General features: G+C 52.2%; 1 protein-coding gene across 7 annotated transcripts in view; it reads left to right on the forward strand.

The window, feature by feature from the left end:
• TMCO4 (transmembrane and coiled-coil domains 4) overlaps nucleotides 1-25,793 on the forward strand; it is a 95,670-nt gene that overhangs the window by 45,217 nt on the left and 24,660 nt on the right. For 5 of the 7 annotated variants that reach the window (XM_060141238.1, XM_060141237.1, XM_060141241.1 and 2 more), the window contains 6 exons: nucleotides 21-118; nucleotides 360-503; nucleotides 1,271-1,390; nucleotides 5,422-5,586; nucleotides 6,453-6,589; nucleotides 8,047-8,131. In XM_060141238.1, the coding sequence (XP_059997221.1) occupies nucleotides 21-118; nucleotides 360-503; nucleotides 1,271-1,390; nucleotides 5,422-5,586; nucleotides 6,453-6,589; nucleotides 8,047-8,131 (749 nt within the window). Of the gene's footprint in view, nucleotides 1-20; nucleotides 119-359; nucleotides 504-1,270; nucleotides 1,391-5,421; nucleotides 5,587-6,452; nucleotides 6,590-8,046; nucleotides 8,132-16,159; nucleotides 16,679-16,701; nucleotides 17,972-25,793 lie in introns of those variants that run through there. The other 2 variants (XM_060141243.1, XM_060141242.1) reach the window with 2 other exon arrangements.

The raw sequence follows: 25,793 nt of genomic DNA on the forward strand, positions 1-25,793 counted from the left end.
CTCCCCCCACCCACCCCCAGAACGGCCGAGGCATCCCGGAAGAAGAAAGAAAACCGGAGGAAGTGGAAGCGCTATCTCCTGATAGGCCTGGCGACGCTGGGAGGCGGGACAGTGATCGGTAAGATGAGATGGTGGCACTGGCCAGGGCAGCACGGAGTGAGGGATGATGCCAGGCTGGGAGCAAGAGTGGGGAGTGCAGGGGGATCCGCTGGGAGCCCACCCCTCCTCGCATGCGCGTAGTAGGTGTGTTCACTAGTATTGTCCGTGAGAGGCAGTGGGAGGGAGGCCGGTGGAGGAAGAGCGCAGCAGGCCCCGTCCGCACTCCCACCTCTACCCACCACGGGCCGCTTTCCTCGCAGGCGTGACCGGGGGTCTGGCTGCCCCTCTTGTTGCTGCCGGAGCCGCGACAATCATTGGCAGTGCCGGGGCAGCGGCTCTGGGCTCAGCGGCCGGCATAGCTGTCATGACCTCGCTGTTCGGTGCAGCTGGAGCTGGCCTGACAGGTAAGGTTCCAAAGGAGTGGTGGCCCAGATTCTCACCAGTGAGGGCTCCCTGGGAGACGGAGGAAGAGGACATGGCTTTTCTCACTCTGAGTCCTGGCACTGCCAGAACGTATAGCGAGCTTCACAGAGAACTGGGTGGATGGCTTGGCCTGGCTCGGGACAAGGCTGAGTTTGAGAAACCGCACCTGGTGTAGACTTCTTAGAAAGGGTCTGATTGGACCTGCTTGTCACCATCTAAGAAGTTTCCAGGCAGGCTGCCTCAGAGACGGTTGAGCTTCTTCTTGTAAGAGGACACATGGCTACCCCTCATTTACCAGCATCCCGTGGGGGAGTGTTTCCAAATCATATGTGTCAGTAGCTCCCCAGTCACACAGAGTTTCCTGTTAAGTGGCATGTTGCTTCCCACATTGAGAATCTTGGTCAGCTCAAACCACTTTCACTGAGAGGAGTGTGTTACACTCCTGAAGTTCGTGGGCGGGAAAAAAATGTAGTACCCACGGAATCAGGCCACAGCGGTGGTTATGAGCTTGGGCTCTGAGTTTCAGCTCTGCCAGTTGGGGGCTAGCCAGCCTTTGGAAATCTGTTACCTTCATCTGTAGTCAGGACGATAACGGCACCGACCTTAATGAGTTCAAAAACGGGACGCTTGTCAAGGGACAGGGCACACGGTTGGCAGTCACTGTGAGTGTGTGAGTACACAGAGCCACTCTAACATTCCCCAGGGTCCCCAGTGACCCCCATTCTCACTTTTGTATCTGGTTCTTTAGGATACAAGATGAAGAAGCGTGTTGGGGCCATTGAAGAGTTCACGTTTCTGCCTCTCACAGAAGGCAGGCAGCTACACATCACCATCGCCATCACGGGATGGCTGGCATCTGGCAAATACCGTGAGGACCAGGGGCAGAAAAGGATGCAGAAGCGGGTGGATGTTGGCTGAGCTGGGTCTGTTGCTGTGGGCCAGACGCTGGCCTAGGCTCTTGCCTGTGTATGTCTTTAGGGGGTGGGTAGGGGGGACCTATTTTTCAGAGGAGGAAACTGAGACTCGGAGAGGTGAGATGACTTTATCCCACATCTGTCTTCCCCTCCACCCATCCATCATCTGTTCATCCATCCATCCATCCATCCATTCACCCATTTAACCACCCACCCACCCACCCATCAACCCATCCTTTCCACAGAGTTTATAGAGCATGTGCCAGACATTGAGCCAGGTCCTAGGAATTCAGCGGTGAGCAGCACAGTCATGGCCTCTGCTCCCATGGAACATGTGGTCCAAGGCAGAAGACAGATCATTGAGCAAGTAATTACAGGGAAGCTTTATGGAAGGCACGATAGGGGAAGCACAGAGTGCTTCTGGGGAGTGAGGGAAAAGTTATTGGAGGAAGTGGCATTTAGGCTAAGGACTGGCTGGGAAGTAGCCAGAGAAGGAAGGAGAAAGAAGTGAATACCAAACAAAAGGGCAGCATGTAGAAAGGCCTAGTGGTACAAGAGAAGCACAGGATGGCTTGAGCAGGGAGCTAGAAGACAGGAGTGTGGGTGACGCCGGATCACACAGGAGCATGTGAGCTGTGGCGAGGAGTTTGAGTTTATCCTCAGAGCAAGTGGAAGATAGCAAAGGAGTTTCAACACGTAGGTGAGAAATCAGTACATCTTGGCTGTGTGACCTCAAGCAATTTACTTCACCTCTCTGTGCCTTGGCTGCTTCATTTGTAAAGTAGAACAAATTATCCTTGCCTTTCAGGGCACTTACAAAGATTAAATTAAACAAGGTAACGTGTGGAAAGCACCTGGTTTTTAGTGACATTCCACAAACGTTATTTCCCTTTACTGCTCTAATTTGAACGTGTGTGTTTTGGGGGGATTCTAACCAGGGTGGCACTGAGGAATAAGGTCATGGTCCGCTTACTGTTGGCTCACTTTTCCAAGTGCCCAGTGTGAGGCTCAGCAAGCAGGTCGTCAATCAGGGAGAGAACAGGGTGGGCCGGGGAGTCTGGAGCGTCCTGACCAAATACACAAGCTCAGAGCCTCCTGGGTTCCCAAATTGCTGGGATCCGAGGGCAGAAGCCACAGCTGTTCTAAACAGCACAGGAGGAGGCAGGTGAGAAAATGCCCAGGCTCTGTTGAGAGGCATTACTGGGCGCCAGAGTCTTATTGGTATGTGCGCAACAGGGCCAGTCCCCAAACGGGACTCTCGAACAGTGACTGAGCACCTAGCGCCATGAGTCAGGCATTTCACCCACACACTAGGAGCTTGACGTACGTTACCTCGAGTGACCCTCACATCCATGCTCTGAGGTGAGGGCTGTTCTTACCCTGATCTGGACGAAGAGGAAACCTAGAGGGATCACATGGCAGACAGGTGGCACATGCAGGATTCGAACCCAGGTCTCCTGACCCAGAGTTCACGGGTTTCTCTTCATTTGTTTCATGATACCATCCATGCTACAGAAAGACTGAGACAGGAAGGAAGGAGCAAGAGTCTAAGTGAAGGAATTTGCAATTCTGACCAGTGTGGAAAGCAAAGCCCTTATGGTTGTTTTACCCACCCCCTTGCTGGGCTGGCCCCAGGGCAAAATCAAGTTCATTTGCGGCGGGGGGCTGGGGGTGGGGCCATTATCGTGCAATATGCTCCCTAGGCAGAGGCGGTGGTTACAAGAAATGTAACCAAGGTAGGTGAATGAAGTTCAGGAGGGAAATGAGTCACCTTGTCCTGCCTCCTTGATGGCCAGGAAAGAAGTCTCGTGTCCTCACAGGCTGGCTTCCGTGTGTGATGGGAATATATGGGCTTTCTTGCCCCTTTATTAACTAGGATTGTTTGTAATCATGCTTATGGCTTTGGAGCTCACCACTAAGCCAGGCATTTTTGCATGCATTGGCTCACTTAGTCCCCCACTTCAAGCCACGGATGTGGGCATCATTATCACCCCCATTTTACAGATGAGGAAACCGAGGCTGATAAGGGCTGCCCAGGGTCGCCTCGCTAGTCAGGAACTGGGGCACGACTCACCCCCATTCTGTCTGGCTCCATAGCCCATGTTCTTGGCCACAGGGGGATAGAATGCAGTACTGCACTTTACAGTTTACATAATGCTTTTCGTGCAGCTTCTCACATGATCCCCACAACACCTGTGAGTCAGATGCCATCATTCCATTTTAACAGGTCCAGAGCCCACCCCACACACACACACACACACACACACACACACACACACACACACACACACACACACACACACACACACACTATCTGTGCCCACATCCTGTCTCGGGCTGGCCGTCTCCTCGTCCATAACTAGAGACAGTTAATCCCTGAGCTGCTGCAGACCTGTGACAGACTCTCTGCAGAGCGGGGAGCAGCCCCTCAGTGGTCTGCATGTCAGCAGAGCACCCTCGGGTAGGGACGAGGCCTTCGGGTCGGGCAGGTCGAGGCATGTGGCTGAGCCAGAACCCGAAGCCTCTGGGAAGCTGGCTCCACTGTTCATTCATTCATCCTGTTTTCATGAGGCTTTGGGAATCGAGTGCTTGGCAGACAGACTGCAGGACAGACGTGCACTAAACAGATGACACAAAAATAAATGGAAAATTGCAGACTGTGACGAGAACTCAGGACGCAAAAGTGCAAGGTGCATTAGATCCCCCTTGTCAAAGGGGCCGGGAAGCTTCCCCGGGGATAAGGCGAGTGAGCTGGAAGCTCAGAGACAAGTAAGGGTGGAAGGTCACTTGGGCCATGGGCAGAAATGCACGGGGCCCCTCGATGCTCCCACGGCCCAGAAATGAGTGACTACATGATGTTTGCATGGCCCTCTCCCTCCCCAGGCTGAGAGCACTTTATCTGGATGGCTTAGCCTCCTCAGCTATAAAATGGGGCTAATTGTGGAGCCCCATTTCAGAGGCTGTGTTGAGGTAAATCAGAGAGTGCATGGGAAATCCCTCAGCACAGAGCTGCCCAGCACTTAGTACTTGCTCACTAAACGTTTCCTACCATGATGGGTGTCTGTATCCTCAGGGTCAAGCGCCTGGCCTGGCATAGTCTAGGTACTCAGTTAAGGTTTGTGGTATGAATGAATGAATGAACGAGTGAACGAACAAAATCAAAAGCATGTGTTTCTGGAGGGTAACCTGATGGATGCTGAGGCTGTGAAGGAGGCAGGGGCCAGGTCACAGGGGGTCTGAGAGTCCTGCTGGAGAGGTGATAACATCCTCAAGGCAGAGGAAGGACTAGGAGGGAGGGAGAGAGGGAGGCAGACTGTCATGGTTTTATTTTCCTGCTTGACGTTGGTCACGTGGTTGGTACTGTCATCGTCCTCCCATTTCCAGTCCCTAAGTGAGAAAATTGAGGCTCAGAAAAATCGGGTGAGCCAGCGAGCTCATGGCAGAGCTGGGCTCAAACACCTCTGCTCCAGATTTGCAGACTATTTCCCAGGCCGTGTCTGTTGACTGAGATGCGCCCGGTTCAGGGAGCCAGCTGCTCGTGGCCCCGTGTGTTCTTCTTGTGTGCTCGTAGCATCCTCGATGCCAGAATTACTGCAGAGTGAGAGAAAATAACACTTGACACACACGGTAGTTGGAATACTTGGTTCTTATAACTACTCTATGAAAAGAGATAAATACTAATCTCCCGACTTGACAGCTAAGCAAAGTGAGGCTTAGTGTGGGATAGTGACCCAGGGTGCCCGGGGTCGCCCAACTGCTAATGAATGCAGGAGCTGGGTCTCGAACCCCAGCCTGCTGTCTCACAGCGCGGCCCTGTGCTCTGTCTGGGAGCGCGTCTGCTCTGCTGTCAGCTGCCGTTCAGTGGCGGGGGTGGGCCTCTTGTCTCCCCGCAAGGGTGAATGGGCCCCTGTCGCCGACCGTCTGGGAAAGGGTGAGAGGCCTCCTCTGTTACAGGAGAGACCCCACCTACCTGTGCTCTCCCCAGGCACCTTCAGCGCCCCATGGGCTGCCCTGGCCCACAGCCGTGAGCAGTACTGTCTGGCTTGGGAGGCCACGTACCTGATGGAGCTTGGCAACGCCCTGGAGACCATCCTCAGTGGTCTTGCCAACATGGTGGCCCAGGAGGCCCTAAAATACACAGTGTTGTCTGGTAAGCCTCCCCTCACCCCCACCAGCAGCATTCCCACCACTCCCAAGCCACACTGGTTCTGTACCTTTGCATGCCTGAGGCCCCCAGTGAGCCAGGCACAGTGCTGGTCTCCAAGAACACAGAGAGGCAAAGTTTATGGTCCTTATAGGGAGGAGACAGATAAACAGCCCATCACATTATCACATAGTGTGTCAGTTAGCAACTGCTGCATAACAAACAACCCCATAACCCAGTGACTTAAAATAACAACCATTTATCACAGTAGCTCAGAAGTGTTGAGGCTTCATTTGGCTGACCTTTGCTGGGCCTGCTTATGCATCTGTGGGTCAGCTGACTGTCCACTGATCTAGGCCAGCCTTGCCTGGGGCAACCAGGGCAACTCGGCTCTGCTCCATTTGTCTCTCCTCCCCGTCCTGGGATCGCAGGCTATCCCACACCCACAACAGAAGTGCACTAGAGGCACAAGTCCATTTCAAGCCTCGCGTCCAGTAACATCTCATTGGCCAAAGCAAGTCACATGATTGAGCCTAGAGTGGATGGGCAGGGCAGGAGCAGGGGGCATTGCAGAGTTATGAGGCCAAGTGGGAGGATACAGGGTGGAGTGACAAATTGGGGCCATCTCTGGAATCTCACACATGGCAGATACTTAAACATAAGGGATCTAGGCCATGTATCAGAAATGCGTGAGCTTCAGTTTTCTTCTGTACTACTTAGCAGTTTGACCACATGTGGAAAACTTACAGATTCCAAGTTAGAGACTCTGGATGCATTCACTCAGGCATCCATTAGCCAGCCGATCACTTCCCTAGAAGGACCCCCCCCCCGCCGCCACCACGGCCTTCATCACCGATATCCCTCCTCCCCAGGCCTTGTGGCTGCCCTGACCTGGCCAGCCTCACTCCTCAGTGTTGCCAATGTCATCGACAACCCCTGGGGTGTGTGTCTCCATCGATCAGCAGAGGTTGGCAAGCACCTGGCCCACATTCTACTCTCCCGGCAGCAGGTACCTGGGAATAGCTGGGGCGAGGAGTGGGGGGAGCGGGCAGGGGGCGAGGAAGCAGGGAAGCATGGGGGCTGACTTGTGCACAGACGTCATACCTGAGACAAGCCCACGTGGGGGTAGCCCAGTGGCTTTGGGGGGGTGGGGGGTGGTCGTCATTGCTCCTCCAGTTCAAGTCATAAAAGCACCCTAGGGGGACTTCCCTGGCGGTCCAGTGGTTAAGACTCCATGCTTCCACTGCAGGGGCCACGGGTTCGATCCCTGGTCAGGGAACTAAGGTCCCACAAGCAGCACAGCGTGGCCAAAAAGATAAAAAGTGTCCTAGGATGGACCAGTAAGAATTACAGACTGTGCATCTCTAGCAAGCAATCAGGTGAAAACTAACAGGCCTCTGCAGGTGTGGACAAGGCCAGCTCTTCCTTTCCAGAAGTATAGAGCTACCCTCTGAGCAGATCTCCAGTGGCCCAAATACCACGTAAAACAGTTAGGGTTCCATCCACATTCCAGACAGTTCGAGGCAGGAAAGTAGAAGGGAAGGGCCTTTCACATCCCTTGGCCAGGACTCAGCCCTGCGGCTATCCCTGGCTACAGGGCAGTTGGAGAAACTTCATTTTTGGCTGGGTAGCTGTGGGCCCAGAAAAACTCAGGAGTTCTGTTACCAAGGACAGAGGGAGAATGGGTGTAGGGTGATGACTGGTAGCCTTTGCCACAGAGTTCCTGCAGAATTGGAATATTGTCTAATGGAGGGTCTTCCATGGCAGTAGATGGAGGTAGGGGGGAGGGTGGGTACATATACCGGCCCAAAAGCAAGGGAAAGGAATGGAGTACTGAGACCAGCTGGACCTTTGGAACTCATCTGCCCTCTCCCTCCATGTAGAAGTTGTACCCAAATACCTCTCATGACTTTCTTTTTCAAGTTGCCTTTCCTACAAGTTCTTGAGTCAGAAAATTCCTCTTCGCATCTAACTTACAACCTCCTCTTATAGCATAAGGCCAACATTTCATGTCCCCACTTCCTATCTAGGAACAGAACAGTTGTGTCCCCCCACCCCATGTGACTCTTTGCCTTTTTCTCCCATCACACCCGGGGTACCTCCCGCCTCCTCTCTCGGCTCCAGAAGGGCCCCGCTTCACTGCAGTCATTTGCCACAGGTGGATGGGGAAGGAGCGACGGCCACTGGGTAATGGTTTGAGATAAAACCAGGGAATTAACCCAGCCAGATGCTGCCTGTCAACCTGGGAAGAAGCCGATTCCTGAGCAGGTGCCCTCCTGCATAAATGAAGCCCCAGACTCTCCTGATGAAGACATCAGAGCCTGGGGCCGGGAATAGCACAGGCGTGATTCATTAAGCGGGAGGCAGGTGCTGAGAAGTGTGCAAGGGCCACCGTCATCGGGGCTGATGTTTTTCTAGAACTGGCTGTGCACCATGCCCCCAACACCTGTGTCCTTTCTCCCCCAGGGCCAGCGGCCTGTCACCTTGATTGGCTTCAGCCTGGGAGCCAGAGTCATCTACTTCTGTCTGCGAGAGATGGCTCAGGAGAAAGGTAAGGCTGGCCCATTGTCACAGGTGAAAACACTCCGGAGTCCATCCCCCAGGCCAGAGGTTCTGCACTAGAGGTCGCGAGTCTTGTGACTGTGTTCCCAGATCTTAGAGTTTAAAACAGCTCGAAAAAGAAAAAACAGTCATTTGGAAAATTGTTTATTTCTTCCGTACGTAAATTAGAGTGGGTGTGAGACAGTTTTATAAAAATGGCCTTTGTGTTCTGATGCAGGTTCTTGAGTGGGAGGGGAGTGGAAGAGTCCGAAATCGGGGTGTTGGCAGGGCCGTGCTCCCTCTGAAGGCTCTAGCGGAGAGCCGCGCCTCTTGCAGCTTCTGGTGGTGGCCGGCAGTCCTAGGCTAGCAGACGCCACGTTCCATCCTGCCTCGTCTTCACATCACCTTCTCCTTTGTGTCATCTCTTCTCGCCTAAGGACAGTGTCAGTGGCTTTAGGGCCCACTCAAATCCAGGATGGCCTCATCTCAGGATCCCTCACTAATTACATTTGTGTGATTTAATTACATCTGCAAAGACGCCTTTTCCAACACCTGTTACCAAGGACAGAGGGAGAATGGGTGTAGGGTGATGACTGGTAGCCTTTGCCACAGAGTTCCTGCAGAGGTGGAATACTGTTTAATGGAGGGTCTTTTCCAAGTAAGGTCTCACTCACAGGTTCTGAATGGACACATCTTTTGAGGGGGCCACCATTCAACCCACTACAGACACCTTTGGGAGTGTGTCATGCCATCTGAACACATACTTTCAGTGTTGATGCAGTGGAAAGCTTGAGGGCCCCTGCCCTGGTCTCGGGTCGCTGAGGCCTCCAGGACTGAATGCCGGTTTGGGGCAGATCTGTCACGAGGGGCTGCCATAGCAAGGGGTTAGGGGGGTGAGGTGCAGAGCTCAGGGCACTTGGGGTGGTCCACCGTGCGTGGGACCCGGGCTAACCTCTCTCCTGGTGTAGCACAGCAGCAGCAGAGAGAATTCCTTCTCTGGATGGCGGGAAGTAGCAAAGAATTTTCAGCAGTCTTTAACGCACATTTTGCTGGTCAAAGCAAGTGACAGCCAAGCCCTAGGTCAGTGGGGTGGGCAGTCCCCGCTGCCCCTTACACTCCTTCTGTCCACAGCGGAGGACGAGGGGAGCAAATGTTTGCCAAACGGTGATCCAGACTCTGACTCGGGGATGAAGGAGGGCATGGGCTTTGCAGGCAGCCAAGACCTGGGTCTGAGTCCTACCTCTGCTCACCTGGGGAGCCTGGGTTGGGTAAGGACTCAGCCTCCCTGGACGTCGGTCTCTCCCTTTGCAACAGGAGGTTCTTGTCACCTCTGGGCAGTGTCAAAGGCCAGAGAGCATGGAGGTCAGGCAGATGGCCCAGTGCTGGGTCCTGGTCCACACATCCTGTAGCGGCTTTTAGGCTGAAGTATCTCTGCCGGCGTTGGGGGTAGCTGTGCTCGCCCCCTGCGCTCTAGAGCTGTTGCCGCCAGGGAGGCCCCTGGCAAGTTGTCACGCTCTGCGCTGTCATCGTTTTGCTCCTTTCCTGGTCATCCCTCCCCCAGTCCACGCAGCAGACCCATCTGCCAGGCTCCTTATCACCTGGATGACGTGGTCTGGGGGACAAAGGCGTGTCTTTGGCTCCAGTTAGCATAAATTACATGTTAACTTCAGATCATTAATATAAGCCAAGTCTCCAGTTCCCCTCCTGAACAAATTAATTACCATTGACCATCTGGACACGGCCATTGGAACTGATGTCCCCATCAGCTGCCTCCGGCAACTGAGGCCGGAAACCAGTGGGAGGGAGATGCTCCACCCTCAGCCCTTGGCGGGTGGTTCTCAAAGCAGCTTCCTTCCCGCCTCTTTCCTGGCCGCTGCTCCCTCCCCTGGCTCTTCATAGCCCACCACTGAGAACTGGGGCTTTGGTATCAGGCAGACCTGGATCTGGGTCCCAGCTTCATCACTGACGAGCTGTGGCACCTTGGGCAAGTCACTTAACCTCTCTGAGCCTCAGCTTCCTCATCTGAACGTGGGACTTAGTACACTTACCTCGAAGGCTCTTCAAGTGATTAAAACGAGACGATGAATGTGAAAGTACCTGCTGCAATTTGGGTTCACTCGGTAAACGCTTCTTCCTCTAATCTGAGGACCTACTGTGCACGGGGAACTGTGGTGAGTGTCGTGTAGACGGAGGCGCTTGTCGTTTTCTGTCTACTTTCTGGCGCACACGTTAGATGGTGAATTCCAGGCAGGCGGGATCTGCCTGTGCCCCACCACCTCTCCGGCACATGGCACGTTCTGAGAGCTCGGGAAGGTGGGTGGACTTGACTTCGGGCTGACAGGCTCAAGAGCCTGGTGCAGACTCCCCGTGTGCCGGGCCATGCACTGTGCAGGATCTCGGTCTCCCGGCAACCCCCCGGGAGGTTGTTATTCTTCCTGCTTCCGGGATGAGAAGCTGAACGAGGCTGCGAGGGAAAGCCAGGCGGATCCTAAGAGCCAGAGCCGGGATTCGACGCCAGGGTGTCTGGCTCCAGGGCCCTCGCTCGTAACAACTGTGCTATACTTTGCAGAGGACCCAGACCTTGAACGTGGGTGGGGCTCCTCCAGAGGATCTAGAGGGAGGGGAATTCCAGAGAGTCTGGCCAGCAGGGAAGAGGAAGGGCTCTCAGAGTGTCTGAAAACGTTGAGTCTAGTTTTTCTGCAGCCTGTGAGAGGGGACCAAGGTGGAATGTGGGAAACGGTTAGGACAGGAGCCTGGCACAGGTCTCGAATGCCGGGTTAAAGTGCTGGAACCGACTGGTTAGACGCTCGGCCTCTGAATTGTGGGACGAATGAACAGCTGAGCATAGTCCTGCAGAGGGAGGCGCTGGGGGCAGGGGGTGGTCAGTGCTGGGCAGCTTGTGGTTGACCCCCCTACCCCCGTGCACACATTCTCTTTCGCGTGCTCGCACGCGCGCGCGCGCGCGCGCACACACACACACACACACACACACACACACGGCAGCAACTCAGCCGACCCCAAGGGCCTCTCCTGACACACACACACACACACACACACACACACACACACACACACACACACACACACACACACACACGGCAGCAACTCAGCCGACCCCAAGGGCCTCTCCTGAATGGATGGGAAGCTTCCCAAATAACAAGAATTGGGTAGGAATCTGAATAGAAGCCCAGCGGCCAAAAGTGCAGCTGGTTTTCTCCCCATCCGGTCACCTTCCGAAGGAGGAACTCAACGGCCAGAAGACTCTGAACAAGAGTCTTTATTCTTGATCAGCCTGATAGTTTCCCCTACTTAATAACATCCCATGCCACCCTGTGTCTGGACGGGAGGTAATAAAGGACCCTTTGCCTTGACCTTGGTCAAGAATCCTCCAAGAAGGGGTCTGCCCCTCAGTGGCTGAGGCTAATTCCAGATGTAAACAGCAGCTGCTCTCACGTGGGGGGAGCTGGGGCCCGCTTTCTCTCTGGGGCAGAAGAAGGCTCCCCGTGCCATGGGGCACAGGCACGCTGTCTAACCCTGCCTGCCCTGCCAGCCTTCTCAGCTCCTCCAGGTGGACGGCAAGCCCCTGATGCCAGGCCTCAGAGCCGTTTATTTCCCCAGTTTCCCTCTTCCTTTCCGGAGATTATGTAAGGTAACTCCTGGTGGCTTATAGAAATGGGAAGTTGGAAACAAAACACACCCACGTGCAGAGGGGAACTGAGGGGTCCTGAACCCGGGAGCTGGGCGCTTGTGCGTGGCCTCCCTGACGGCCCCCTGGGGGGCCTGGGCCCAAGGCCACCCAGACTACGAAGTAAAATTAATAAAAACATGGACGTACACACACTCATAAAAAGAGGCTCAGATTCCTGCGTGTTGAGTGTGGCCCTCATCTTCCTGTGTTCTCTTTCTCTGTCATCCCCCGTGTCCCCTTGCCAGCCATCCAGGGAGCCTCTGGCCTTCAGGGCTTTACCACTTACCCCCCAGTCCCCACCCATCAACAGACGGGGGACCAGACACAGCTGGAAGGATGGCACAGATGCAGGCCTTTGCGTCATTAGGTGACGGGGCCACACAGCTCTTCCCCACCGAGAAGATACCAGCTCAGGTGCTGCAAATATGTGGGCTGTGGAGCCAGGGCATCTGGTTTGAATCCCACACGCACTGCCAGGTTCACCTACCCGCTCTGAACTCCAGGTGACTCGTGTGAAACACAGGGAATGATAATAGTATTGCCATCAAGGTTGTAAGGATTAAATGCAATAGTGCATATAAATGCTGGCATATAAGAGCCTGGTAATTCTTACTGAGCATTTATATTATGCTAAAATCTGTCTTAAGCTTTATAAAAGGGAGCTGGCTTGGAATTTCCTGGTTGTCCAGTGGTTAGGACTCCACGCTTTCACTGCCGAGCCCCTGGGCTTGATCCCTGGTTGAGAACTAAGATCCCACAAGCCATGCACGGCACGGCCAGAAAAAAAAAGGGCGGGGGGCTGGCACCTAGGATTAGAGCACCACACACACAGGTGAGCTTGTCCCTGGACCCTGTTGAGGGAAAATCAGCCTCCCACCAGCGTGGGGGCCCACAGTGTCTGTTCCTTTCTGTTCCTACACCCGCCTTGCCCCCTCTTCCTAGACAACCCCCTCCCAAGTCCTGGCCTTGTGTTGCTGATGGCGCACCTTCAAGTCTCCAGCTGGCTGTCTGTGGTTGTGAATGAATTATTCACCCTTTGCCCGGAGCTGCTCTTTCACATCTAATTCATTCCAGCTCAGCTGTCTGGTTTCAGGCAGCCCTGCTTGTTTAACACCCAATTAATCTGCACGCCAAGGAGACCCTCTCCTAATTGCAGGAAAGCTGTCATTATCTGAGTTAGGGGAATGTAAAAGAGGAATTACTCTAATGCAGTTGAATCCACTAATTGTTTTCTGGGTTCCCTTGAGACCAAGTAATGAAATGTAGCAATAAATCCTAGAGTCACACAGAGTACAGAATCCTTCAGCAAGCCTACCCCCACCCCCTGCCCCCTCCTAGCTGCAGCCCATCCTTTTTCCCTCCCCCAAGAAAAGCTGCCTGTAGCATTAACTATCTCACAGTTTCATTTCCTTTTTGGGCCATGTTGCAAACAGCAGGGGGTTACTGCTTAGGGGATATGCAACCATTCACAAGGTGTCCCTCACCCGGGCCTGCCCCTCCCTCAAGTTCAGTGTGGGCAGCTTCCTTACAAATGGGTGTCTAGACTACAAGCCCCTTGAGGGCAGAGATTGTGTCTGACCAACCTCTATGCCTCCTGTACCTGGGATAAAGCCAACAGAGAGTGCTCTATAAGTGAATTGTCTAACGTTATAAACATTCACATTGTATCAGTCAGGATAGGTGAGGTTATGCTGCAGTAACAAACATCCCCCAAATCTTAGCAGTGTAACACAGCAAAGGTTCATTTCTCACTTGTGCCATCTGTCCACTGTGGGTGGGCAGGGGGTTCTGATCTTTATAGTCACTCACAGATCCAGGCCAATGGAGCCTCCTTCAGTAGGAGACAGAGATTGTGGTGAGTTACACACTGGCTCTTAAAACACTTTCACCTGGAAGTAAACGTCACTTTCACTCATGTTTCATTGGCCAGAGCAAGGCACGTGGACATTTCTAACATCCATGAAGGACCAGTGGATGTATTCCCACCATGTGCTCCAGCCAGAACACCTTATTGGATTCTGGCCTCTGTAATTAATTCTCAGCTGAAGCCTCAGTTTCTTTATCTACAAAATAGGGAGTTTTCTCTCTTCCTCCACCCTGCCTCACAGCTTGCAGGATAGACGTACACCTTGATGGAAAGCCAGAGTGTGGCAGAGGATGCTTGGGTGAGAGCCCCAGCGATTGGTGGTACCCAGGAGCTCGGCCAAGGGGCCCACACACAGACAGAAGCAGCAAAGATTCCCCACACGTTACCCACTGGAGGACCAGAGCTGGTTCCAGTCTGGCTGGGAGCAGGCTCCAGGCGGACAAAGCTCTGAGCTGTGTTGATGGTGATTGGCTCCAGACCGTGCCCAGGGCCCAGAGAATCAAGGGAGATGACCTGGTGAAAATGCTGCCCACAAATGGGAATGACTGTCATAGCGATAGTGTAGCAACGGCTGCCACTTACGAAGGCCCAGCTCTCTGGCTGGTTCTTGCTCACGGATTTATGTACATTCGTGTCAACCCTCACAACAACCCCATAAGATAAGTAATCCTGTCCCGTTTTTCAGATGAGAACAGTGAGATTTAGAGAAAGGTGGAGTAGCTTGCCCTAGAACTAAGATTTTGATACCTTTCTCTGACTCCAGAGCTCCTATTCATATTGTTGTTTTGAGCCCTTCTGGCTGGATGTTTTCACTCAAAGCAGTATCTCAGATCAGACCTTCCCAATGGAGAACTTGTCACAATCAAATTCACTCCATTAACTCATATTCATGAAGCACCTACTGTGTGCAAGGCAACATGCTGCGCTTTGGGGAGATGACAACAAACTAGCCAGTGCAGCCCCCGTCCTCATGGAGCTGACAGTCCAGTCTGTTAAATAATCTGCCCTCCCTGAGACATGAGTTGGGGTCTTGCAGAATGGCTGTGGGGGTGGGCAGTGATGGACGTCAGTCATCCGAAAAGCACTTGGCATGTAGTAGGTGCTCAGTAAAGGGAGCCTTACTGTACTTGCATACCAAGTTCTAGGGTAGCCGCCTGGTTGGGGCTGACACCCTTAATGTGAACCTCCTGCCCTTAGGTGGAGACATCTGTCTCTACCACTTAAAGCCCGTAAGTACTTGGCTTACGAAATAGAGTCACAAGAAGCCAGCCCCCCAGGACACAGTCAGATGCTCAGCAAGGCTTCCAGGCCTGCTGTGCTCCTCCCACAGCCCAGGTAGGTGGTTTGGGTTTGCAGGGGTACCTCGGGGGCTGGACGCACCTGCCAAGCTTCCTCCATCAGTTAATCGGATTCTCAGAGCAGTCTTGCCACATACTCAGACGTGGGTGGTGGGAAGGACTGACTCCCAGTGGGAATCCCTCGCCTTCTGGATGAGTATTTGAATGCTTCGTGTGGCTGAGGAATCTTCTCCGTGCAGAAATAGACAGACCCAGGTTCAACGGGAGTTTACTGAGACCCCGCCTACCTGCTTCCATGATTGATTCATTCTAATCATCATCATCATCATCTCAACAGCTAACGATTTTTGGGCACTTACTATGTACTAGGCACAGCTAAACACTTTGCATGCCTTATTTTATTTAATCCTCCCAATAATCCTATGAGGTTTTAATTAGCCCCATTTTACAGATGAGGAAACTGAGGCTTGCTTACAGAGGGGAAGTAATTAGCTCATGCTTACAGGATTAATAATGATGAAACTGGAATTTGAGTCCACAATGGCTGAGCCATGCCTCTTTCATGACATGTTCTCTAATTCTTACAGTAACCCAAGGTCAGGATAATTATCTCCATTTTACAGCTAAGGTTCAGTGTGAAGCAAAGCAATGTGCCCATGTGGGTCCATTTGGATTTTTTGGTTGCAGGTCCTGAGAGTTCCATCAACTGCCCTTCCTTCAGCCACACCCAGAGCTCTTCTCTCCCCCAGAATGAAAAAAGGGGGTTCAGGGTGACTCCTGTCTGCTAAGGTCCAGGCATCCCTTGCCTTTACACATGTTCTCGTGCCTTTACACTTGTTCTCGCTATCCAGAATGCTCTCCCCTCCCCTGACCCCAGGCATGGAGCCAGTTCAGACACATCCTTCAAAATGTGGCTCGCAAGTTCCCTCCTCCATACTCCATGTGGAAGGAAGACTCAGACTCGGGAGCATTTAGGAAAGGAAAGTAGTTTTTGCAAAAAGGTGTAAACTAATTAGACTTTGGAAGGTCTGGTTTGCCAAATTACACACACGCACGCACACACGCACACAGCAGGTTCTTAAAGGAAAACACACACCTCACAATCACCAGGGTTGCCAAGTTTTCATCAGTTTGTTCTTGATGGAAAAGCAGGCATTTCTCCTAATGTTATTCTTTCTCATGAAGCCACAGGGACACCCAGAATCTTCAGACATCAGCGTTCCAAACACTGGGGACAGGATTCTCATTAGGGAGTCAGCAACTTATGCGAAATGCTCCTTCATTTGGGAACTCGCACCAGACAAGGTGCCCCTGTTATTCTTGCTTTATCTCAGAGGGTCAAGTGTGGGTTTGGTTTTGGTGTCGGTCGCCACAGATGGGATGCCTGTGCTGATGCCTGACGGTGACGGTTTTATTAACTCTGATCCTCACAACATCCTCATGGGGCAGGCATTTGATTCAGCACATTTTATAGAGAGTCTCAGACAAGGACACTGAGACTCAGAGAGTCTAAGGGATTTGCCCAAAGTCAGAGCTGGGAGGTGGCAGAGCTGGAAGGTGGCAGAGCTGGGATCTGCGCCCAGCGCCCAGCCCCTAAATCTGGGTCATTCTTCTTCGTGCAGCCACGTCCCTGCACCCTCCCTCACCCTTACTCAGCTGTCTGTCTCCACACTCACTCACAGCTCTGGGTCAGGCATTGTCTGTTGTACTCACCTCTGTATCACCAGCTCCTGGCCTAGGCTTGACACATACAAGGAACCCAGTACATGTCAGTAGTTGATGCATTAACGAGGGATGTGAAACCCATGAAGTTTGCCATGAGCGCTGCCTGCAGAGAACGGTGCTGAGGCCTTTGGGTGATGAAGGGCTCAAGCTGCCTCATCACGGTGGACCCCACCAACTCCGAGACCGTGGCCAGCTGATCGGCATGTCGCCCAAGCCTCCTGGTGACCCAGGGCCACTCCACTCTCCAACTTCCCGGCAGGCATAATCAGCCAGCATGTGCACGGCCCGTGTAGGACTCCTGCCCACCCAGAACCAAGACAAAACGTGCGCCTGCCAAACGTGATACTTTGGGCAGGAAATGAACATCACCAGAATTCCCAGAGATGAACAGTCCGCTTCCGACAACGGTCCATCTGCCAGCCGACAGGATGCATTTGCTTTGGGAGCGACTGATCCTCTGACCAAGAGTATTTTGGGCCCCAGCAGGTGGCAAGAGTGGTGGGCAGTGCCTGATGCCAAGAACAGCCACAATCCAAGTGCTCACCAAGAGACTCTGGGCCCCACATCAGTGGATTGTTCCATCTTTCTAGGTATTTACTTTAAAAGTTCTCAAAAATTGAGTAGTTGGAAAGAGAGCTCCATTCAGACTGACTCGTGCTAGCTGAGCCAGGAGATGACCACATGAACCGAGAAGTCAGTTCTGCTTCAGCTATTTAGGCATCGATTCTCCCCCTCATCCCCAAAAGATGTGAAGGGAATTAATAGGTGACATTACATGTTGTCTCTGGCTGGTGGCCCTGTCCATGCAGTTGGCAAGACATCATGAGACAAGCCAGCTCGCCTGTGCGTGTTCTCACTCATCCAGTGAAAGCCTGCGGGGCCTGCTGCACTCTGGGCACCGGAGCTCATTCATGACATCGGTCCCGGTTCCCCCGTCCCTGCTCCATCTGTAAGCTGGCTCCATTCGATTACTTCTCCTTGTGTCTTCAGGATGCAAGGGACTGTGACCTGAGTTCAGATCCAGCCCCTGCCAGCTACTGTCTAGGTGCCCTTAGGCAAATCGCTTCACCTCTGAGCTGCAGGTTGATGCGTCACGTGGGACCCCCTGAGGCCTTTGGGGCTTGCTCTGCACTTAATAACTACTGTTTATTGAACATACTACGTACCAGGCACTCTGCTAAGTGCTTTGCGTATTTTCCCTCCTTAAATGTACAGACAACCCTAAGATGCAGGTATGGGTATTCCTTTTGCTAATGAAGAGGTTGAGTGCAGGGACTGTGTCCGTTTCCTTCGCCCCTGCGTCCCCAGCACCTGGTGTGGGTCTGGCACAGAGAAGAGGTATAATAATGTACGTATGGAGGGCCTGGGACTCAGCTTGAGCCAGTCTGATGGCACAGCTGGCCTTGCGGTATGGTAGATGTGACCACACAGTGCTTGGCGTGTGGTCAACCCCCAGTAAATTAGAGTCCCTCTCTCCCGCTCTCCATCAGTCTATCCAGATGGATTTTCCAAGGCTGTGGCTCTCACTGCCTCTGAGCTCACTAAAAGACAGTAACATCTTCAGCCTGGCAGCTCCTGGGAGGGAATGGAGCAAAATGTGGGATTCATTTGCTGCTTTTTTTTTTTTTTTTGGCTGCTCCGAGGGGTTTGCGGGATACTAGGTCCCCGACCAGGGATCAAACCCGGGCCCCTGGCAGTGAGAGTGCCAAGTTCTAACCGCTGGACTGCCAGGGAACTCCCTCATTTGCTGCTTTAATCTAAACTAACGGGGTCTTTCTGACAGGCCTGTAGCTGCAGACCATGCCAACCCCCTTTGAAAGGCATCTGCATCCTCTTGGTGATGCAGATATCCTTGACCTTAGCAGTCACACCTGCTGAAATGCATTTGCTCACACATGGAACCTGGGTCGTCTCAGCTGTGTAAAGGCGAGGATTCAGGAGCTTGCTCCGGCCTCTCGGGGGCCCGGCCTCGCTGCTCCACCATAAACCCTCAGGGCTCAGCCACCGGTCGACCCACGTCACCCTCCTCCCGCAGGTTGGCCGTCGACCCCCGTGCCTACTAGATAAATCCACTCAGCTTCCAGGGGCCCCAGGTCTGAGCTGGAAGAGCCTCCAGAAGTGGCTTTGTTTAACATCTTCATCTTACAGGCAAGGAAAAGGAGACCGGGAAAACACGTGGTCTAAAGGCAGTGATGACCGGTGTTTGTGTTGGGAGTTTGATGTTGTTATGATAAGAGGAACCCAGAAATGCCCAGATCCTAGCCCTGGAAAAGATCCTGTCTCCCCACAGGATTCCCAAGAGTGATGAGCACGTAGACTCTAGCTAAATGTGGCCAGGGTACCTACCACTGACCACCACCTAGGCTGGCACCAGAAACCCCTGGGGAAGAACTTGGCTGAAGCTGTGCTGGGTCACACCGCAGACTCAGCCCCCAAAAGCTCCACACCTGTTCCAGGGACCTACCTCACCCTGGCCGGCGGCAGCATGGACGAAGGGAGTCAAAGGAGAGAGGGGGACAAAGTGGGCACCATCCCCACCAAACAGGATGGAGACGGGGCCACAGAGAGAATATGTGGGCCTGGTCCTCCTCGAGGGACTCAGCTTGGAGAGGCAGCAGAGCTGCAGTCTGACTTCCCGATGTACAGTGACCTGCCCACAAGTATATCAGTGTCCTTGCACTTGACCAGTCAGACCAGCACCCCCTCTTCCCTTGGGGGCAGTAGTGGGAGGCCTGGGAAGAAGGTGGGCAAAGGTGTGCTGGTATAAAAGGAGGAGAGGCTGTGAATTTCACTGCTCCTGCAGCTGAGACCAGACAGAGCCCAGGTCCTTCACTCCAAGGCCAGAGCCTGTGCCCTCCGTCCAGCCATCTCAGGACCATCAGCATGCCCTGGACCTGTTGTGCAGAAGCTCCCCTGGGCTGCTTTATTCCAAGACCTGTCTCCCTAGCCTGCCTTTCCTACCACCTGTCTAGCCATCTATAGACACACTTCTTACTCCTAACTCAAATGTATACGGGGCGTGAGGAGTGGGTTAACCCCTCATTAGGAAAGTCGTAGAAAAGTCTGCTAATAATTACCCAGAAAGCCACAATTCCCCACACCACGGGGGTCAAAAAGGCCTGGTTCAAATCTCAGTTCCACCATTTATGAGCTCTATGACCCTGTGCAAATTATATAAGTTCGTCAAGCCTCCCTCATAGTAAAAATAGATCTAATGACACCCACCCATCAAGATACTTAGGGGCTTCCCTGGTGGCGCAGTGGTTGAGAATCTGCCTGCTAATGCAGGGGACACGGGTTCGAGCCCTGGTCTGGGAGGATCCCACATGCCGCGGAGCAACTAGGCCCATAAGCCACAACTACTGAGCCTGCGCGTCTGGAGCCTGTGCTCCGCAATAAGAGAGGCCGCAATAGTGAGAGGCCCGCGCACCGCGATGAAGAGTGGTACTGTAAGGACAGACAAAACAGCACGTGTAAGGCACCTAACACAGGGCCTGGCTCACAGTAAATGCTTGGTAGTTGGCTAAGGTCGTTGCACAGCAGGCGGTTTGCAGTCTTGAAAGCATTAGAACACTGTAAAGGGCACTTAGCACTCAGTGTAATCACAGTTTGATGATCCAGAGACACTTCAAGAACATCACCTTGGGGTCAGTCAATACGATGGGCCTTGGTTCATCCTTTTATCCATGGACATCAGAAATTATGGAGTCTTAGACTCAGGGTTCCAACAGACATTTGGAATCATCTGATTCAGACCCCTACACATACAGGATCCCCTTAACATCATCCATCAGAGGTCTCTACTAGTGTCTGCTTACTTGCTTCCAGTGACAGGAAGCTTAGACTCTGCCCAGGGTAGTTAGGACCTTAAGAACAGATCGATTTAACCTGAGAGTCAGTGGCTTGTGGGCTGTGCACCACCAGGCCCTGCTCAGAAAGTCTGTTAAGGTGGCTCATGTTCAGCTATTTCCAGGGAGGCCTCTGGCACCGCAACAGAGCCCCGAGTTCTTCAGCGCCTGCGTGGCCAGCATGTCCTCAGATCTGCTGTTGGCTTTTCAGAAACATGTTTTTATCCATTTTGAACTCAGAGCTGATCAGAGTCCCATTAAGTTCACAAAGACAGTGTTGAGAACTGAATGCTGATTCATTTCAGTCCACCATAATTGTCACTTTCAAACAGATGGAGCAGATGTCTGTGTTCACTGTCCGAGCTCCTGGGGAAACAGATTATCTGCCAAAGCTTCTCTCCACAGGGAGAGGAAGGGAATTCTTTTCCTGGCCATGGTGAGCCCTGATGACCCATAAACAGGTCCCTTGCGTGAGTCCCAATTGATAGTAACTGAAGAATCCAGACCCTCTGCAGTGAAGGAGCACCCCTCTGGGGCTTTGAGGATTCCAGGAGGGGAAGAAATCATAAGTCTCCTTAATTTACATATTACTGAAGCATCTCAGTTCACAGCATTCTGTAATGGAAACTGTTGGGGTTTGTTTCCTTGTATCTAAGTTATCCGTGACCATCGAGCCTGCTTAGCCAATATCACCAAAACGGTTGTCTTTTAGAAAATTGCCAGGCCTGTTTTGCAGGACAGAAGATTAGAACGTTCCTGCCTGTGGGTGGTATGTTCCCTGTACTTTGTGTTTTAATGACAGGGTCTGAGTTTGGGGGCCTCCATCCCTGCCACCCCAGCACAGATGTCCCCGTGTGAAATCTGACCTTTCAGGTCTCTATTATGTTCCTCTTCAGTCTTTGTGTCTTCCATCTTTGGTTCACTCATTTACTCAGACATCCATTTATTTATTTATGCAAAGCCCATCTCCTGGATTTGCAGAACTTCTCAGGAAATACGGATAAATATAAAACATCAGGACCAAAAAAACACAGATGTGAACAGGAGGCATGAGCCAGTTGGGAAGCCCAAATACAGCAGAGTGGACCCTGCAGCCAGGCCTGGCCTTGAATCCCAGCTCCGCCACTTACTAGCTGAGCACATGTACCCAGTCACTGTGCCTCAGTCTCCTTGCCTGTGAAATGGGTCTAGTAATACCTTCTTCAGAGCTTGATTGAAAAGATTAAGTGGGATAATATATGTAATGCACTTAGCAGAATGCTGGCAAGTAGTAGGCATTCAGTAACCACTATCTTTGTCCCTGTTACTGTCATTACATATTCTCTTGTTATTACCCAGTTGCTATAACTGAGCTGTGCCTTTAGCTCCTCATTTCCTAGCAATCAAAGCAAAAGCAGAAAGCACTGACTGCCTGTTTCTCACTTCTGTGAGGGGATATGGAGATGCGAGCTCCAGGGGTAACAAGACCTTCCATTTCAACCTGACTCACTCTGTCTGAGTGTTGCACCCTCTCCTTTTAGGAGCTAAGTGCCCAGGTTCAGGCTTCATTAGCCATTAGAGCTTCAAACAGCTCTGCCTTTGGCTAGCTAGAAAGGTTACAAACCCGGAACCATGAGGATGACGCCATGGCTGGGAATGACCTTTCCGAGGTGCTGCCTAATTGTCAGGAGGGTGGTAGCAGGGGCGTCTGCAGAAACTCAGACAGGAGATAATGATGTCTTCAGCTCTGAGCACCTGGCTACTTGGAAGAATGTAAATAGGCAACAGGTCCCAAGTTGGAGTCTTATTTGGGGGAGTTTACATTTTGTAATTTAGCAGTTCTGGAGATTGAGGCTTCAGGGGACTGTTCCCGAACCTGGCTCACAGCTTAGAGCGCAAGGTTTTTATTCTTCCTGCCACATTTCTCTGCAGAAGTTTGATGGAGAACAGCTGCTCATCTTCAAAATGAGAAGCCATCGTTCCAAGATGGGGAGGGGGGAAGGGAGCGGATGTTTATTGAGCACCTACTGTGTGCCAGGTAGGAACAGAATCCACCTTGATCTTCTTCCCAGTCACCTTGAGAGGTGTGAGCATTACTACACCTGGATGCAGGTGTTACATTTTCCATTTTTACGAATGAGGAATCAGATGCCCAGGGAGGTTTTGTGACTTGTCCAAAGGCACACAGCCAGTAATGAGCAAATCTGGGATTCTAACCCAGATGCGTCTGACTCTAAACCACTTCCTATTGACCCTTCTTTTCTGCTGCCTCTTATGATAAGCTTGCTACCCTCAAATTGCCTGTAATCTAGGTAAGAGAATGGAATCCAGCCTTAAAAAAAGGTAGATTAACAGTACCACATGCTTCACTGCAAGGGCCTAGACATTGAGCAGTTCAGAAGAGAGAGCCTTCTCCTTCCAGGTGGCAGGGAAGGCTTCAGGGAGGAGGTGGCAGGCCTTGAGGAACAGGTAAGCCTTGAGAGGCTGTGAGGGAGACAGGAGGCCTTAGAGCCAGAGACTGGCAACAGCAAAGATCCAGAGAGAGGAAGTGAACGATATGGGGAGGGCAGGTGACCTGAGCCAAGATGGCTGCTGGGAAGTTGGGAGAAGTAAGCTGGGAGAGATGAACAGGGTCCAGGATTCCAGGGCTCGACTGTTGAGCGGACGCAGGCTCTGATTTGAGTCTTTCATGTCAGCACTTTCTCTTAATGTATTTATCCATCAATCAGCAGACATCTTCTGAGGGCCTGCCAAGTGCCAGGACCTGTGCAGGGCACAGAAGGGTCAGAGATCAGCCAGACCCCATCCCCGCCTGCGGAGAATTCGGGTGGGGAGGGACTCGCTTCTGAGCGTGCTCCCCACTCCATCCCCAGCCATCCTGCCTGCAGCTGCGCAAATCTGCCCATCTGCTGGTCCCGGAGGCCACTCTTCTCTCTCATTCTGCTTCCTGAGGCCAGGATCTCCAGCCCCCGGTTCGGCCCAGCCTTAGATGCCCCTTAAGAGGATTTGTTGAACTGCACCAAATGAAACCAGTTGATTGAGTGCCCTTCCTGCCAGGCCCTTCCCATGAAGTGTCTCTTTGATGGTCACAGCCAACCTGGGTAGGCCCTAGGCCTGCCTGACTCCCCCAGCAGGGCTCTCTCCACTGCCCCGTGGGGACCGTGGACCTGTCCCTTTCATTGTACAGCTGAGTGTTTACCCAGCTTGTCCATGCTGCACAGCTAGTAAAAGGCAGGGCCAGGGAAAAAAAAAAAAGGCAGAGTCAGATCTAGAGCGGGCTTCTCTCAGGGACCCCGGGGAGCAGCGGGCGCTCTAGGCTGTGGTCAGCCCACCCCTTGGCAGGTGGCCTTCCAGCAAGGTCCTGGAGGAGTGCCAGGCCCAGGAGGCGCCTGGAGCATTTGTGGTTGCCACAGCACCACCTTGTGGTCACTCTTGGGGCGTGCACTTCACAAGCCCGGCATGGAGTGGGTTTCCAGCAAGAGCTCGCTGGGGAGTGTCTACCGGCTGCCTTCCACTGAGGGCTTGTGAAGAACTGAGCAGCTGCTCCTGCTTTCTGAGAATTTCCATGTCACCCAGCTACATTCTCCTTGTTTGCATTTATTAGGCATCAAAGATACAAAGTGGTGGGTAGGGGAGCTCCCTGGCGGTCCAGTGGTTAGGATTCGGCACTTTCACTGCCAGGGACCTGGGTACGATCCCTGGTACGGGAACTAAGATCCCACACGCTGCACGTCATGGCCAAAAACAAGAAAAACAAGATACAAAAAGGAGGAGGAACTAATATTTACCAAGTACCTGCTGTCACAGGTGGTTCCAGACATCATCCCATGGCCCCTTCCCAAGAGCCCTGCAAGTTAGCAATTCTTGGGCCAGTTTCCAGATAAGGAAATGGAGAGGCGTGGTCTGGCCCAGCCCAGGCAGTGCAGGGCCCATCACACCCCTGCTCACACGTTATCAGAGCAGAAGTTCCGCCCGCCTAAGTATGGCTGGACCTTCCTGGCAGCCGCTGCCCAAAGTGTGCTGTTATTTCAATGAACTTTTTTATCCCCAGATGAAAATCAGGAGGAAATGATCTGAAAAAGAATTTCTTATAAGAAAAGAAAGAAAAATCAGATCCCATTAGTGATGTCATCTTTTTTTTAATGACCAAAACTATACAAGATCATGGTCCTGTGGCACTTTTTTTTTTTTAAGATGGAAGGGAACTCAGATGGGGTTGTTTTTGAGAATTCCACAGCATCCCAGACATCACTGGGGGGGCCCCTGCCATGTGGCAGACCTATGTGGAGAAAGTCATTGGCAGAGAAGAGGAAGAGCAATGGGTATCTCCCATTACCCGTCCGGGGACCTGGGCTCAGGCTAAGGAGGTCCATGGACACACACTCATGCTCACGGGGACATTCAAAGATGCAGGCTGCTGCGAGATCTGAGCCGCTTAGCGATCTGGGGCTCCACGGTTTGGCAGAGCTATTCATGCAAGGAGATGGCGGAGTTCGTGAGAAAGACATTACTACCAGCAGCCTTATCAGTGATCTCTGCCCTGACTGTTCCTTACCAGCAGTCACTGTGCCATCTGTTTCAGGAACGGAATAAAGGGTTGTAAAGCTTGGGAGGGGGTAAGAGGAAGCAACCATAGGGAAATCTTATTTTGTACCTGGATCCAGTCACATTAAGTAAATGACCCAGTTGAAACATGACCACCTTTTAAAATAACTGCTGTCAGAAAGCAAACCTGACACTGTAGCCCAGAGAACATCAAAAGTTCAGTGGACTCAGACTTGCTAAACTATAGCCAATGCTGTGGACACCAGGTTGTAACCGCTAGCAGAATGATAATAACCACTGTGGGTTCACAACCAGGTTCCCAACCACAGGCATTATCATACAGGATCATGATTTGTGTTGTTTCTATTTAGCATGGGTGTTCCAATTTAATATTTTTATATCAATTCATAATCTTTGCCTAAATGTATTTATTTTGTAAGGAATCATTTCTCAGCTGGAAACCGGGTATTATCATACATGAAAAGAATCATTAAAAAATTAAAACATTAAAAATAAAACAATCATATTAAGATCTAGCATGATGTTGTCACCTGCCAAAGGCCCTGAGCCTGAGACCTATCCTTTTTCTTTTAAAGAGGAGATGGTTAACATACAGTGGAGAAATATTATAGCTATATTAGCAATTTCTGGAGTGGCAATAGTGTGAACTAATCAGCCTGAAAATTCTCTCACTACAAATACTCCAGAAATGCTAGATGAAC

This window comes from Lagenorhynchus albirostris, chromosome 2 (genome assembly GCF_949774975.1).
Source record: "Lagenorhynchus albirostris chromosome 2, mLagAlb1.1, whole genome shotgun sequence".
Lineage (NCBI taxonomy): Eukaryota > Metazoa > Chordata > Mammalia > Artiodactyla > Delphinidae > Lagenorhynchus > Lagenorhynchus albirostris.